This window comes from Leucoraja erinacea, chromosome 3, assembly GCF_028641065.1.
Source record: "Leucoraja erinacea ecotype New England chromosome 3, Leri_hhj_1, whole genome shotgun sequence".
NCBI classification, from domain to species: domain Eukaryota; kingdom Metazoa; phylum Chordata; class Chondrichthyes; order Rajiformes; family Rajidae; genus Leucoraja; species Leucoraja erinaceus.
In genome coordinates this window covers 43,827,859-43,840,890 of record NC_073379.1, presented here as the reverse complement: position 1 = coordinate 43,840,890, position 13,032 = coordinate 43,827,859, and the positions used below count along the sequence as shown (strand labels likewise).

The window sequence follows — 13,032 nt, the reverse complement described above, 5'->3', positions numbered from 1 at the left end:
GAGGGACATAAAAAGTTAGCATGTAGATTTAACAAGTCATCAGAGAGGCAAATGGGAAAATGTGGAAACAAGGAACTGCAGATTTTTTACGAAAAAAAAGGCACAAAATGCTGGAGTAACTCAGTGGGTCAGGCAGCGTCACTGGGGAGCATGGATAGATGACGTTTCAAATCGGGACTTTTCCTCAGACCCTGCTTCAGGCAAATGGGATCTCAGCTGTCATTGCAAAGAGATGCATTGTGTGGTGAGGAGTATTGCGTACAGATTTGGTCTCCTTATTTAAAGGAAGACATGTTTGGCTCAGGGGCAATGCAAAGGAGATTCCCCGGATTGATTCATGAAGGAAAGTTTAAGGGGATAAGACCTATATTCTCTGGAACTTAGGTTGAAAAGTGATCTTATTGAAGTATACATGTTTTTTAAAGGGGGCTTGACAGTTTAGACAGTAAGAGGATGTTTCCTATGGTATAAGGGAATCTAGACATTGGGACCATAGCTGGAGGGTAAGGTGTTTCTCATTTAAGACCAAGATGAACAGGAAGTTCTTGTCAATGGTTTGTGATGCTTTGTAGTTTCCTACCCAAGAGAAAAGTGGAGGCTGATTCATTAAGTGCATCCAAGGCAGAAATACACTTTTTCAATCTTTAGGAGCACAGGCAGGAAAGTGCAGCTGAGGCTAAAGATCAAACCAGGCATGAAGATTTTGAATGGCAGGGCTGACTCCAGAGACCAAATTATCTACCACTGCTCCAAATTCTTATGCTCTTGCAGGAAAGAAAGCAACATATTGAACAAGCCCATTTCTTTTCATAGATCAACACCACCTACACAGCTTCCTTTCATGTACTCTCTCTTGCAGAAACACATTTACTTGCCAGTTTCAAAGGTTTATTCACCAGCCATGAACAAATATTCCACCTCTGTTTTTACTCCCAACAACCCTGGCATTCTCCTGTATGTCCCATTATTTTTTTATTTTTCATTATAGTGGACAATAAAACTGACTTTGTTTCAAATAATGCAAGTGTCAAAATTGTTAGGAAGCAGTCCTGTCAATAATCTCTTTGCACTGGGGATTGGGAATAGAATCACCAAACCACTAGGTTCAAATAGCTTGGGGTGCAGACAACATTACCGGATTATAACCAAAGTAATTTGCTGTTAAATTATAAATGATGCCACATTATAAAATCGGACAATGACAAAATGCAACTGTCACTCAGAACAGCAACAATTCACTGAAATACTCACATCACTCGCTTAGTCATCGATTTTCAATAGTTGAGAGTATGAAAGTAATTCCAATGGCAAAGGGGATTGGAGAAGAACAATAATGCAAATTGGGAAAAGGGGTAATTATTGAAAGCATTGAATATTGTGAGGGAACACTCTTGAGTAGATGGCAGAAAGAAGCAGTGATCCAAACTGGATGGAGCAAAGAGGAATGGGAGGAAGAGGGGCACCTGTAATTCTGGGTATCAGGGAAGGAATGTTCCAGAAAGGGAAGGAGGGCACGAACAGGAATCCTGAAAGGGAAAGGGCGTTGAAACAGTATTCCACAGAGGGAAGGAGAACGGAGACGGGAAGGATGGAGGAACAATATTCTACAGTGTTATGGTAACAAGCCACTTCGACCCAACTCATTCATGTTGACCAGGTTTCTACTTGAGCTAGTTCCATGTACTCATCACCCGATGTGTGAAATAGTTGCCCCTCAAGTCCCTTTAAAATCTTTCCCGTCTTATCTTATACGTGTGCCCTCCAGTTTTAGTCTCCCCTAGCCGGAGAAAAATGTTTTGACCATTCACATTTTCTACACCTCACATAATTTTATACACTTCTAAAAGGAGCCTCCGATGTTTCTGGGGAAAAAAGTCCCAGCCTCTCCTTATAACTCAAGCCCTCCAGTTTGGGTAACACCGTCATATATCTATTTTGCACACATCCAAAAGCAGTACAACTAGAAATGCCTACAAGACTCCAAGTACGATCTCACGGAGTGCTTGTACAGTCGTACAATACCAGAGTAGGAAATAATGAGGACCAGTAATCTAGATCGTGAAGAAAGAGATGAACAGCAATCTAGAAGAGAGCAGGAGCACGGTACCAGTTTTGAAAAGTGGGAAGGAGGGAATGAACAATAATCCAGATTGAGAAATACAAGAGAATGGAGAGAAACAGTTAACAGGAAGAGTGAGTATGACTGAAGATTGAAAAAATGATTCCGTTGAGGTAGAATAAGACTGTGGGAGAATGTACAGAGGAATATCTTGGTCTTACGATCAACAAACTGTGGGAGTGGGGTCAAGGTTGGTATCCTTCATAGATACATTTTAGGAACAATTGAATAGGTGGCTTTTCACACAAGCTTTGCTGCTGTAAAAGGACACTATGGCTGGGCACAAATAAGAACATTTTAATCTATGGATTTAAGCGATGAACAAAAATCAGCAACGGTAATAAAATCCCAAACTTTGGCAGCTGCCGTGAGAACCCTGTGCAGTCAATGCTAGAGTCAGACAATTAACGCCTGTGAATGTTAAAAATCTGCGACCTACACCGCTCCCTATTCCAGCATCAACCCCTCTGCCATGGAAAAATCACATGTACTTAATAAAAGAAACAAAAATAACACATGTATTCCTAGCATGTGATTCTCTGCTTTAAAGCCAGTTGAGAATGATTTAGAGAAATAAATATAGTATTGGACAGTGGTTCACTGGGCAACACTTCCAACGCTATTATTTGCCTTTCTGGCCCACAGACCACAGTCAGTGAGGAGAGGCAACAAAACATCCTCAATGATAATTCCTGCAAGGGTGCATTCTCAGCGCATTTCTAGACTCCCACTATGATCATGACTGTGCAGCCAAATTCTGCTCTAACTAGTTTACATACTGTATGTCACCACGGTTATGGGCCAGATCTTGAGGAATGATGGAGTGCAGGAAGGAGATAAAGTGCTGAGTAACATGGTGTCAGGACAATAATCTCCCCCTTAATGTCAGCAAGAGGAAGAAAGTGGTTCTTGACTTCAGGAAATGAGGTGATGTACGTTCAGCCAGCAGCAAAGCACCGAAGTGGAGATGGTCCGGAGTTTTAAGTTTTAAATATCACAAATAGTTTGTCCTGGAACAACTACATTGAAGCTACAGCCAAGAAAGCACACCAATGCCTCCACTTCCTCAGAAGACTGAAAAAGTAGAATGTTTCTAACAACTCTTACCAAATTCTACAGATACACTGTAGAAAGCACCCTTTTGGGATGCATCACAACTTTGTTTGGCAACAGCTGTACCAATGGCTGTATGAAATTGCAGAGCACTGTGCACTGTCCATAACACAAATTAGTCATGCCCTTCATCGAGTTACACTTCACGTTGCCTCGGGAAAGCAGACAACATAACCAAGGACCATTTAACACTGCAATCATTCCCTCTTCTCCCCTCTCGCGACAGGCAAAAGATGTAAAAGCTTGAAAAGCACATACAACCAAGTTCAGGAACAGCTTTATCCCAATTGTTACCAGTCTACAGAATGGTTCACTCATAAGATGAAGGTGAAATCCTGATCTCCCAACTACCTCATTGCAGCCCTTGCACTTTTTATTATCTGCACTTTCTCTGTAACTGTAATACTGTAAAGCTATAATCTGCACTCTGGTATATTTCGCTTGTGTATGGCTTGATTTTACTCATGTAACATATGACTTGATAGCACGCAAACAATCTCGTACACGTGACAAAACAAAGCCAGTTCCAATTATTAGAAGTGTTAAAAACGAACTCACCTGGTTTGTTTGTGAATTGGACGGTCCGCAGCCAAGTTGTACAAAGTTCTTTGCTGTGTCCTGAGTGGTAAGATGCGGTGGGTATCTGATCGTTGGGTGAGAGAAGTAACTACTGGGTGCAGGAGGGAGAATGGAGGAGGCTGAAAAATGTAGTGGTGAAGGTGGAGGTGGGCTTCTCGTTGAGATGACTAGAAACAGAAAAGAAAAAGTTGAAGACATTTTCTATAGTGTCAATTACAACTGGTCTTATGTGCACATTTCATATTTTCAGTTCCTGAAACAGTAAACATTGTTTCTGTGCATAATGTGAGCTTAGTAAAGGCGTAGTAAATACTGCCAAGCATAATTCTGTGCAGAAAATATTACAACTAAGTAAACCCTAAGCATCCATTCAATTTGTTAGTTTACCATAGTGGTTTGTAATCAGTTTGTAACAGATTGGTGTTATGATTATGATTGCTGTTATGATTATTTAAACTTGTTCATTCAAAGCATACTGATCCTCTGCTAAATTTGTCCTTTGCGCATAACTATTTCAGAGGAAAACTACTCAGAAGAGAATAATTCAAATATTGTTTTGGAAAAACTCAGTCACAACTCATGAAGGACCACTTTGCACATAATTCAGAGTGCCAAACATCAAGATTGCTTTCTTTAAAATTAAGAACATTGGACTCTTCTACTTTCGATAATCACGAATATTGAATCCCTTCAGGAAATTATAAAATCCATTTCCGTTAGTCATATTTATTATTGAGGCAGTGAGAAAAAGATGATGCCAGTGGATACAGGTTATATCTGATGCACAGTCTTTTTCTTTTCACTTTCTTCTCGTATTTATGTTTTTTTGTGATGTTTGAGTCTTTGAGCATGAGATAAGCTGCAAGCAAGATTTTCATGTCACCTTTACTTCTTTGCACTTGTGCATATGACAATAAACTCAAAAGGACTCGACTTAACTTACCCTGTTCCTTATTCTGTTTCTGAATAAGCATACTTATTCTTAAATACTCCACAAAAGATTATTGATCAGTTAGAGTAGTCCAAAGAGGTAAGAAGTAGCCAAGTTCCCCTTAAGGGCCTGTCCCACTTTGAGCAATTTTTTCAGCGATTGCCAACATCGTTTCAGGGTCGTCAACAGATTTTGAACATTTCAAAATCCAGCGGCGACAAAAAAAATGTTGTGACACTTATGGAAACACCGCGCGTCAATACGTCATCACACCGCAACTTTATCGGTGACCTGGTACGTCAGTCAATGATGCCGGCAGTCGCCGAAAAAATCGACGTGGGACAGGCCCTTGAAGCTTCAACATATACCACACAGCACAAAACACAAGTGGGCTCCAAATAGCCAGGCTCCTATACGATACGGAGTGCACTGTGCAACAGTCAAAATGGTCAAATAAAATGATCTTGGTTTAAATGAAATCTCCCCAACCTGGTTAAGAAGCAAATGTACTTGTCAAAAATTACTGTACTTCGTTAAAAAAATGTGTTCTTGAGAGTATGATGCAAAACCAATTTCCAACTTCTTTGCATTTATTTAATATACAGATAAAATATGAATTGAATTACCACTGTGTCCCGGGATGCCATGGTGATGATGCGGTGGGTAAGTGTTCAGTCGTGGTGATGAACCTTGTGGAGATGTGGGGTCACTATATATTGGCTTCTCGGGCTTCTTCATTGTAGGAGATGACATTTCTACCAAGTCATAGATAGAAATATGAAAACAGGTAAATACTTATAACAGGTGTATTAGACCACTTTAGAAAGGTGCATCATTTCAGCACAACTCCGCATCTTTCTCCTGAGAACCCACTATCACTAGTTTTGGGCTAGTTAGTGTGAATGATCTCTGCCTGGTCATCGCTGCCCAGTCCATCACAGGTTCTGATCTCACCACCATCAAAGGGATCTAAGGGAGGTGCCGTCTCAAAAAGGCAGCCCATACTATTAAAAAACCCACATCACCCTGGCGACACTCTACTTCGCTCCTACCATCAGGGAGAAGGTACAGGAGCCTGACAAATACCAGGTTCAAGAGCTTATCCTCAGTAACCATTGGGTTCTTGGACACTGCACAACACTAATCTCAGCACCTATGAACTTCTTGGGTAGTTTACAACTTAATGGCATGAACATTGAATTCTCCAATTTCAGATTACTAATAAACGGCCATGCCCCTCCCTCTCCTTCCTCCCCTTCCCCAACCCCTCCCTTCCCTATGCACCATGCTGCCATTTCTCACCTCCCCCTCTCCCTCCCCTTCCACCTATATTCCTTCCTCTGGCTTCACATTTTCTCCTCCTATCCTTCTCACACCTTTTGTCTTTTCATCTCTGGCCTTTGTTCAACTATCTGCCTATCACTCCTCCCCCTCTCCCCCAACCTCACCTGTATCCACCTATCATTCACCAGGCTTTGTCCTGCACCTCTTCTCTTCCAGATTTCACCCCCCATCCCAACTACCACAATCAGTCTGCAGAAAGCTCCCTCCAGAAACATCACCAACAGTGTTCTCTGGAGATGCTTCCTGACCCATTGAGTTACTCCAGCACATTTTGACTTCATTTTTATGAACTTGTACAGACTGTGCCTTTGCTTGTGCTGCAGACCTCATTTTTTGCATTATTAGTTTATTGCAATTTATTCTTATTATATATTATATGTGCAATTTGCATTTAAGGGTCTGTTAAGTTGATGCAAGTAAAAATTCATTGTTCCATATGACAATTAAACACTTTAGACTAGTGACTTATGTGATAAACCAAGGTCCAAGCAAAAAAATCACAGAGGAAATTGGTTCATAAAATTCCACCAGGAAAATTCTTAAAAGCACAAAACTACTATTTGGAACACACTTCTAACCCTAACAATCTAGAATCATTCATCAGCAAAACTACAAGCAAAACAGATATATAGTTGTGAAATTACTACAACCCTTGATGCAAATAATAGTTTGTCTTTTTTCTTTTTAGCTAAAGAAAGGAAAGAAGAGTTTGGAGTCTTGTGCATGGATGTTCCATACAATTAAAGCCAATTGTGTAAATTTTAAAGTGCAATTTAGGAGAACATGGTAGCAAATAAGATCTCGAGAACAACAATTATGATCAAGTAATTCCCTTTAACAGTGGTGGTAAGAAACATATATTGATGAGGATCTCCTCCATCCTTCCTTGAATTAAACCATATTATGCCCAAACAAAGGTAGACACAAAATGCTGGAGTAACTCAGCGGGTGAGGCAGCAGCTCTGGAGAAAAGGAATGGGCGGCGTTTCGGGTCCAGACCATTCTTCAGACTGATGTTAGGGGAGGGGGTGGGACAAAGATAGAATGTAGGCAGAGACAGTAAGATTAGTGGGAGAATGGAGAAGGGAATGGAGAGGGAAAGCAAGGGCTATCTGAAGTTAGACAAGTCAATGTTCATACCGCTGGGGTGTAAAGACATTTGCCTTCCATCACAGTGAGGAGGTGCCTGGTGAACCCACTGTGGTGGATGTTAAATTTGTGTTTATTTTGTGTTTTTGTCATTTTTATTATATGTATGACTGCAAGGCAACAAAATTTCGTTCAGACTGAAAGGTCTGAATGACAAAAATAAATTTAATTCAATTTATCAAATGCTTTCTGAAAGTCCAGGTACACTACATCCACTGGCTCTCACTTGTCCATTTTCCTAGTTATATACTCAAAAAATTCCAGAAGATTAGTCAAGTATGATTTTCCTTTCGTAAATCCATGCTGACTCGGACCGATCCTGTTACTGCTATCCAAACAGCCGCTATTTCATCTTTTATGATTGACTCCAGCATCTTCCCCACCACCGATGTCAGGCTAACTGGTCTATAATTCCTTCTTTTCCCTCTCCCGCCTTTCTTAAAAAGTGGGATAACATTAGAAACAGATACTTTATCTTTAAACATAATACTAGTGCAGATGAAATACATTTGAGGTTTGATTGGTTTGAAAGCTCAGATGTCCTTTTAATATTTTTCTTTCGTCTTAAGAAAATATTTGAATCTAAGTTAAGGAAACATATTTTAACATTGATTTTAATTTTGCGTGCCGACTTGCTAACTGTGAAATTGTTGTCAAACCAGTCACAGAAAGTTTGGAAAAGCCTCCATGAGGGTGGACATTCATTTTACTGGAAAACATTTCTGAAAATGACATTGAATGGGGAACCATGCCAGTTTGTCCTGGTGATACATCGTGCAATGATTTTGTGCACTTAAACAATGTGATCACCGTGTTTTCATGGAAAATCAATTCTGGAGGAATAGCTTCAGGACATACAAACTCCATACAGACAGCACCCGAGTCGTTGGCACCGCAAGCGCTGTAAGGCAGCAACTCTACCGCTGACCCCCGTGCTGCCGTGAGTACACAGGATGTGAACGTGTCCTGGTTGTCTAGATTGGGAGAGCAGGAGGAAACTGAAGATCTTGGAAAACCCAAGATGAAAACCCAAGCAGTCTCATAAAAAGTGTTAATTCAGAGTTCAACGACTATAATGGAATGCTCACGTCTAAAGTTGAAAAGCACCCCGACCCAAAATATCACCTTTCCATTTTCTCCAGAGATGCTGCCTGATCCCTTGAGTCAATCCAGCAATTTGTGTCTATCTTTGGTCATATCTAATGTTCACCTCACAGTCGGGGTCAAGGAATGAGCGTTCACGTCGCGGCCCTGTTTCCACCAATCACTCCACCACCACGCACAAGAAGCCATTGTATGCAGATGTCGAGAAGTGTGTTCAGCTCTGGCTGAACAATTTCTAATCTTGTTATGTGGACTCGATAAGGAGATCTTCACAGTCCATCCACCTCAACTACTTTTGTCATTGCGCATACATTCTTCTCCGCTGCAAATGAGCTGCAACCATTAGGGGAGCAGTGTTAAAGTGGTCTTATAGACAAGGTGTATGGAAGTCAAGCAAGTCAGCCATTGTATCTTATCTGATGTTTTAAATATTTGGCATTTTGCATTGACAGCGTTGATCATTTGTCTTTATGCTTATAGTTAGAGAATCAAGAACAGAGTATTAGGGATATGGAGATGATCATTTTGGGTCTGGGTTCCCTTTACCCCTAATGTTCATGGGAGATGTGTCCCACTGTGGAGTCAGCATTTATTGATTATCCTTCCTGCATTAAGGATGTGGAGAAGTCACTTTCCTGACTTGCTGCTGTGCTCCAGCTGAAGGAACTCCCTGAGGTATTTTATACTGGACAGTCATGGAGAACTCCCTGAAGTATTTTATACTGATCAGCCACGGAGAACTTGCAGTGTATTTCCATGTTAGACTTGCAGGGCACCTTGCATGTGTTCAAATGACATAGAATGAATATCTTGTCTTTCAAAGAAGTAACAGTGAAGTGATATTGCAAACAACGGGTCAAAGATTGACAGCAATGAGTTGGGTTTGTGAAAGAGAGGATTGCCATTCAAGAATGCTGCTTTGTCCTTAATGAATTAAAACTTCAGTATCTTCAAGGCGTTGTTTAAGTAAGCAAGTAGGTAACACTCTTCACACGCTATTTTCGCAAGACCATGTATTAAAGGCAATTATGAATCCCAAGTGACAAAACATGTCCAATGGGCATTACATAATGGTTGCTGTCACCAGTAGGCATGCCAGACATGACCACACAATGCAAATAACAAGTAGCATAAGGTGCACATTACTTTGTACATCACAGTTAGTGATTTGAATTACTGACAAATGGGGGTTTGTAGTCAATAGAAATTTCCGCTGCATGAATGAATTTCTGAGCTGTGACATCCAGTTGGAACAATGTTTGTGTTAATCTTCCTCTCCTTTGCTTTCACGACCATCAGATATTGGATAACACAAACACAATAATGAACACTGTAACTAGGACTTAGCACTACTTGCTCTGGAACAGCTAAACTGGCATTATTTAAAATTTGTAATATTATTTTCTGGATAACTATGAATGTATTCTTTTGTATGGAAACAACACAGCATTTTAAACATTACCTAAAACAGTCTTCACCGTGATAATATTGGACTATATTTAAATCATTGTTCAAATCTTTAGCTAAAGTATGTTACACCCATAAGCACAACTATGAGAAGAACAAAATATTTTATGCCTGCACATGGTAAAAATAATATCAAATGGTTTACTATTTAAATGTTTTATCCAGAAGAAAGGTTATAGTTGAAAACGTCCACTAGGAATTTGCCACTACCAATCTGTAGCTGTAAGAATTCAATGAGTAATGAGTTGTTCTGTGTGCAATATATAGGAATAAAGCTTTCAGATGTATCTGTCTGTGCTTACAAAACTCCACCACTCCATTTTTCTACTTAATTTATTTTCATAAACATCTACTTTTCTTTTGAAAGGCATAAAACTGTTTTCTGCAAAAATTCCATATAAGCTTCCATGTAGCTTTCACATGATTCCCTCCACAGATGCTGTCTGAACCACTGAGTTTCTAGCACTTGGTATTTTGATCCAACTTAAACTTACTTCATACTGCTTAAAGATCGCTGTGAGGGTGAAACAATGTGCATGCAATGCTGATGCAATGCATTGTGATGCCTTACTTTGGAAGTGGTGAAAAGGAAATAGTGGATTCATTTTGAATTTATTAATTATGGATGATGTGCTCATACATTGTGGAGGAATGTGCTCAGTTGGTGGAGGAGCAAGCACATTATTTATGGAGTGATCAAGGACAGGGGTGAACTGGTGAAGTTAAACATGTGCTACATTTTGGAGTCACCCCTATCAGTACTGAGGTATCACATTAGCAGAACAAAGATCTGCATTAAAAATCAAATCAAGATATCACCTCCTTGCCAAACCTGCAGGCAGCATGTGGAGTGCTAACGTCTTTAAACCATGTTCATCACCTGTCATGCTATTTCATACACGCTCTGTTGGCTGACATAGTAAACTAGTGGATATCAAATGTCATGGTACGAGTCAGACATATTGCTCCCCACTAAATTCCGAAGGTTTCTAACCATCACACAAGTGCTGAACACACTAACCAGCAAAAGTCCATGATAATTCAATGCTCCCAGCGCACCCATTATTATCATCTCCATTCATCCACTCAGGATGTCCAGCCTTTCAAACCCATTGACAAGTCTTTCTCACTTGATGACTTACTTGTAAGCCCTTGCCAATCAGCATATCGGCTCTAATGAGAACCTGTCAACCAGAATTGAACAGGGTATGATGTGGACAGTTCCAATCTGCACAGTGTCTTAAATGTACACCAATGGGGTCTTTGTTATGGCAACAACTGCCTTTCTGGACAATGTCAAACCATGTGCCTCATGTTTTCACTCTAGTGCACTGACAATGCTAACTGGTGGGCTATGGGCCATTCATACTGAAATTACATAATCTTAAATTGCTGTAAATAATTTGCTGAAAACCCATAGCATAACCAGATAAATTTTCCTCTGTGATTCTGTGGTGTCCCTGAAGGTTAGGATGGTAAGGATTTGTGTAAGATTCCATTGCAATGAAAGACCCCATACATGAACAACTTCAAAGCATAAGTAATCTATTGCAGGGATCTGTGAAATAAATAAATGTAGCTGTCACCACAAATTTCATTCCAATTGAAATCTGTGTAGATGAAAGGTGCACACCGCAAATATTATCTTTCCTTCTGTCCAAGTTCCATTTGGAATGGATCAGAGAGGAATATCACATGGATTTAGAAATGATGATAGTATGTTGGTATGGCCAAAGCTAAAGACAATCATTGGATAAAGTAAAAACATAATGTACAAAATTACTGCATTAATATGTTGTACTCCTTGTTAGAAAACATTTTTGTTGCTGCTGCAGCCCAGGCCATTCACAGAAAAATGGAAAACAGGAGCAAGTATCGGCCAACAAAAGCTATTATGCTTGCCCGGTTATTCAACATAGTCATGGCTGATCTCCATCTAAATAGCATACTTCTGCTTTCTCTCCATATCCTTTTGATGTACTTTGTGAGTACTATCCATACTACTATCACGGTTCCAATTTTCCCACGATGGTTTCCAAGTTGGTTTGATGAAGGTGACAAAGAAAGGATTGCGAAACTGCAACGGTAATAGACTGTGGGCCGAGCATCAAAAATGTGTCTAGAAATAGGATTTTGTGACCCAAGTCACCAAACTACATGAAATTTTCACATATTGTGTAAAATAAATTATATAAATCACCCCTGAAACTCGATATGAAGAAGACTTGCACATTTTTATTAAATTAGAGAAAAAACGGAAAAATTTTAGGTAATTTTTAGTCCAATCAAAGCACGTTTAACATTGAGTTGTCTGCCAGCTGGCCAATCACGCACTTTGTTTCAGGCTAGCACACAAAATGGCTGAGGGGGCTTCACAGATGCCTGTTTTACTGGAGATTCCGATTTGTTGTTCTGTGGAATAAATGTTGTGGAAAATAGCAGCAGGTATTTAGTGGGAAAAGCATTAAAAAGGCTGAAGAAAGTGCTGCTAAGTTGAGGAAGTGGAAGAAAGCCTTGAAAGCCTTTTCACACAGAGAGTGGTGAATCTCTGGAACTCTCTGCCACAGAGGGTAGTTGAGGCCAGTTCATTGGCTATATTTAAGAGGGAGTTAGATGTGGCCCTTGTGGCTAAAGGGATCAGGGGGGTATGGAGAGAAGGCAGGTACGGGATACTGAGTTGAATGATCAGCCATGATCATATTGAATGGCGGTGCAGGCTCGAAGGGCCGAATGGCCTACTCCTGCACCTAATTTCTGTGTTTCTATGTTTCTAAGCAAAGTCCCTGCTGAGGTCCTGGAACACAAAGATTAAGACAGTCAGGAACCAGCTCTAACTAAAAGGTAAGGTCTAAAGTCTGAATTTATGAAAATCTATCTGTATGGAATTTAATTAATTTAATTGCACCCTTATATAATGTGAATAAATTCATTCATTCACTTACTTTATTCACTTACTTCATTCATTCATGAAGTTGAGAGCCTAAACTATATATTTCAATAACACAGTCAATTAAACATTGTCACTAATGCCAGCCTGTTGTAGAGTAATAAGTCTTTAACAGCTAATCTTGGAGTTGCCTGCGAAAACTTACCGGGAAAAAGTGCTCCGATCGCGGGACATAGGTACTCACGGTAAAGTGAAGCCGCGGTCTCAATTAATAAGCGGCCGATTCGCGAATGCGGAGTCGCGGATCATCTCCGCGGGCGGGGGCGAAGGCTGTACATA

General features: G+C 40.2%; 1 protein-coding gene across 14 annotated transcripts in view; it reads right to left on the bottom strand.

Moving 5' to 3' along the window:
- The window catches only part of LOC129695542 (nuclear factor 1 B-type-like), a 291,616-nt gene that overhangs the window by 74,726 nt on the left and 203,858 nt on the right, over positions 1-13,032 (bottom strand). For 13 of the 14 annotated variants that reach the window (XM_055632563.1, XM_055632569.1, XM_055632560.1 and 10 more), the window contains 2 exons: positions 5,369-5,497; positions 3,791-3,978 (listed from right to left, as the gene is read on the bottom strand). In XM_055632563.1, the coding sequence (XP_055488538.1) occupies positions 3,791-3,978; positions 5,369-5,497 (317 nt within the window). The remainder of the gene's footprint in view (positions 1-3,790; positions 3,979-5,368; positions 5,498-13,032) is intronic. The other variant, XM_055632568.1, reaches the window with a different exon arrangement.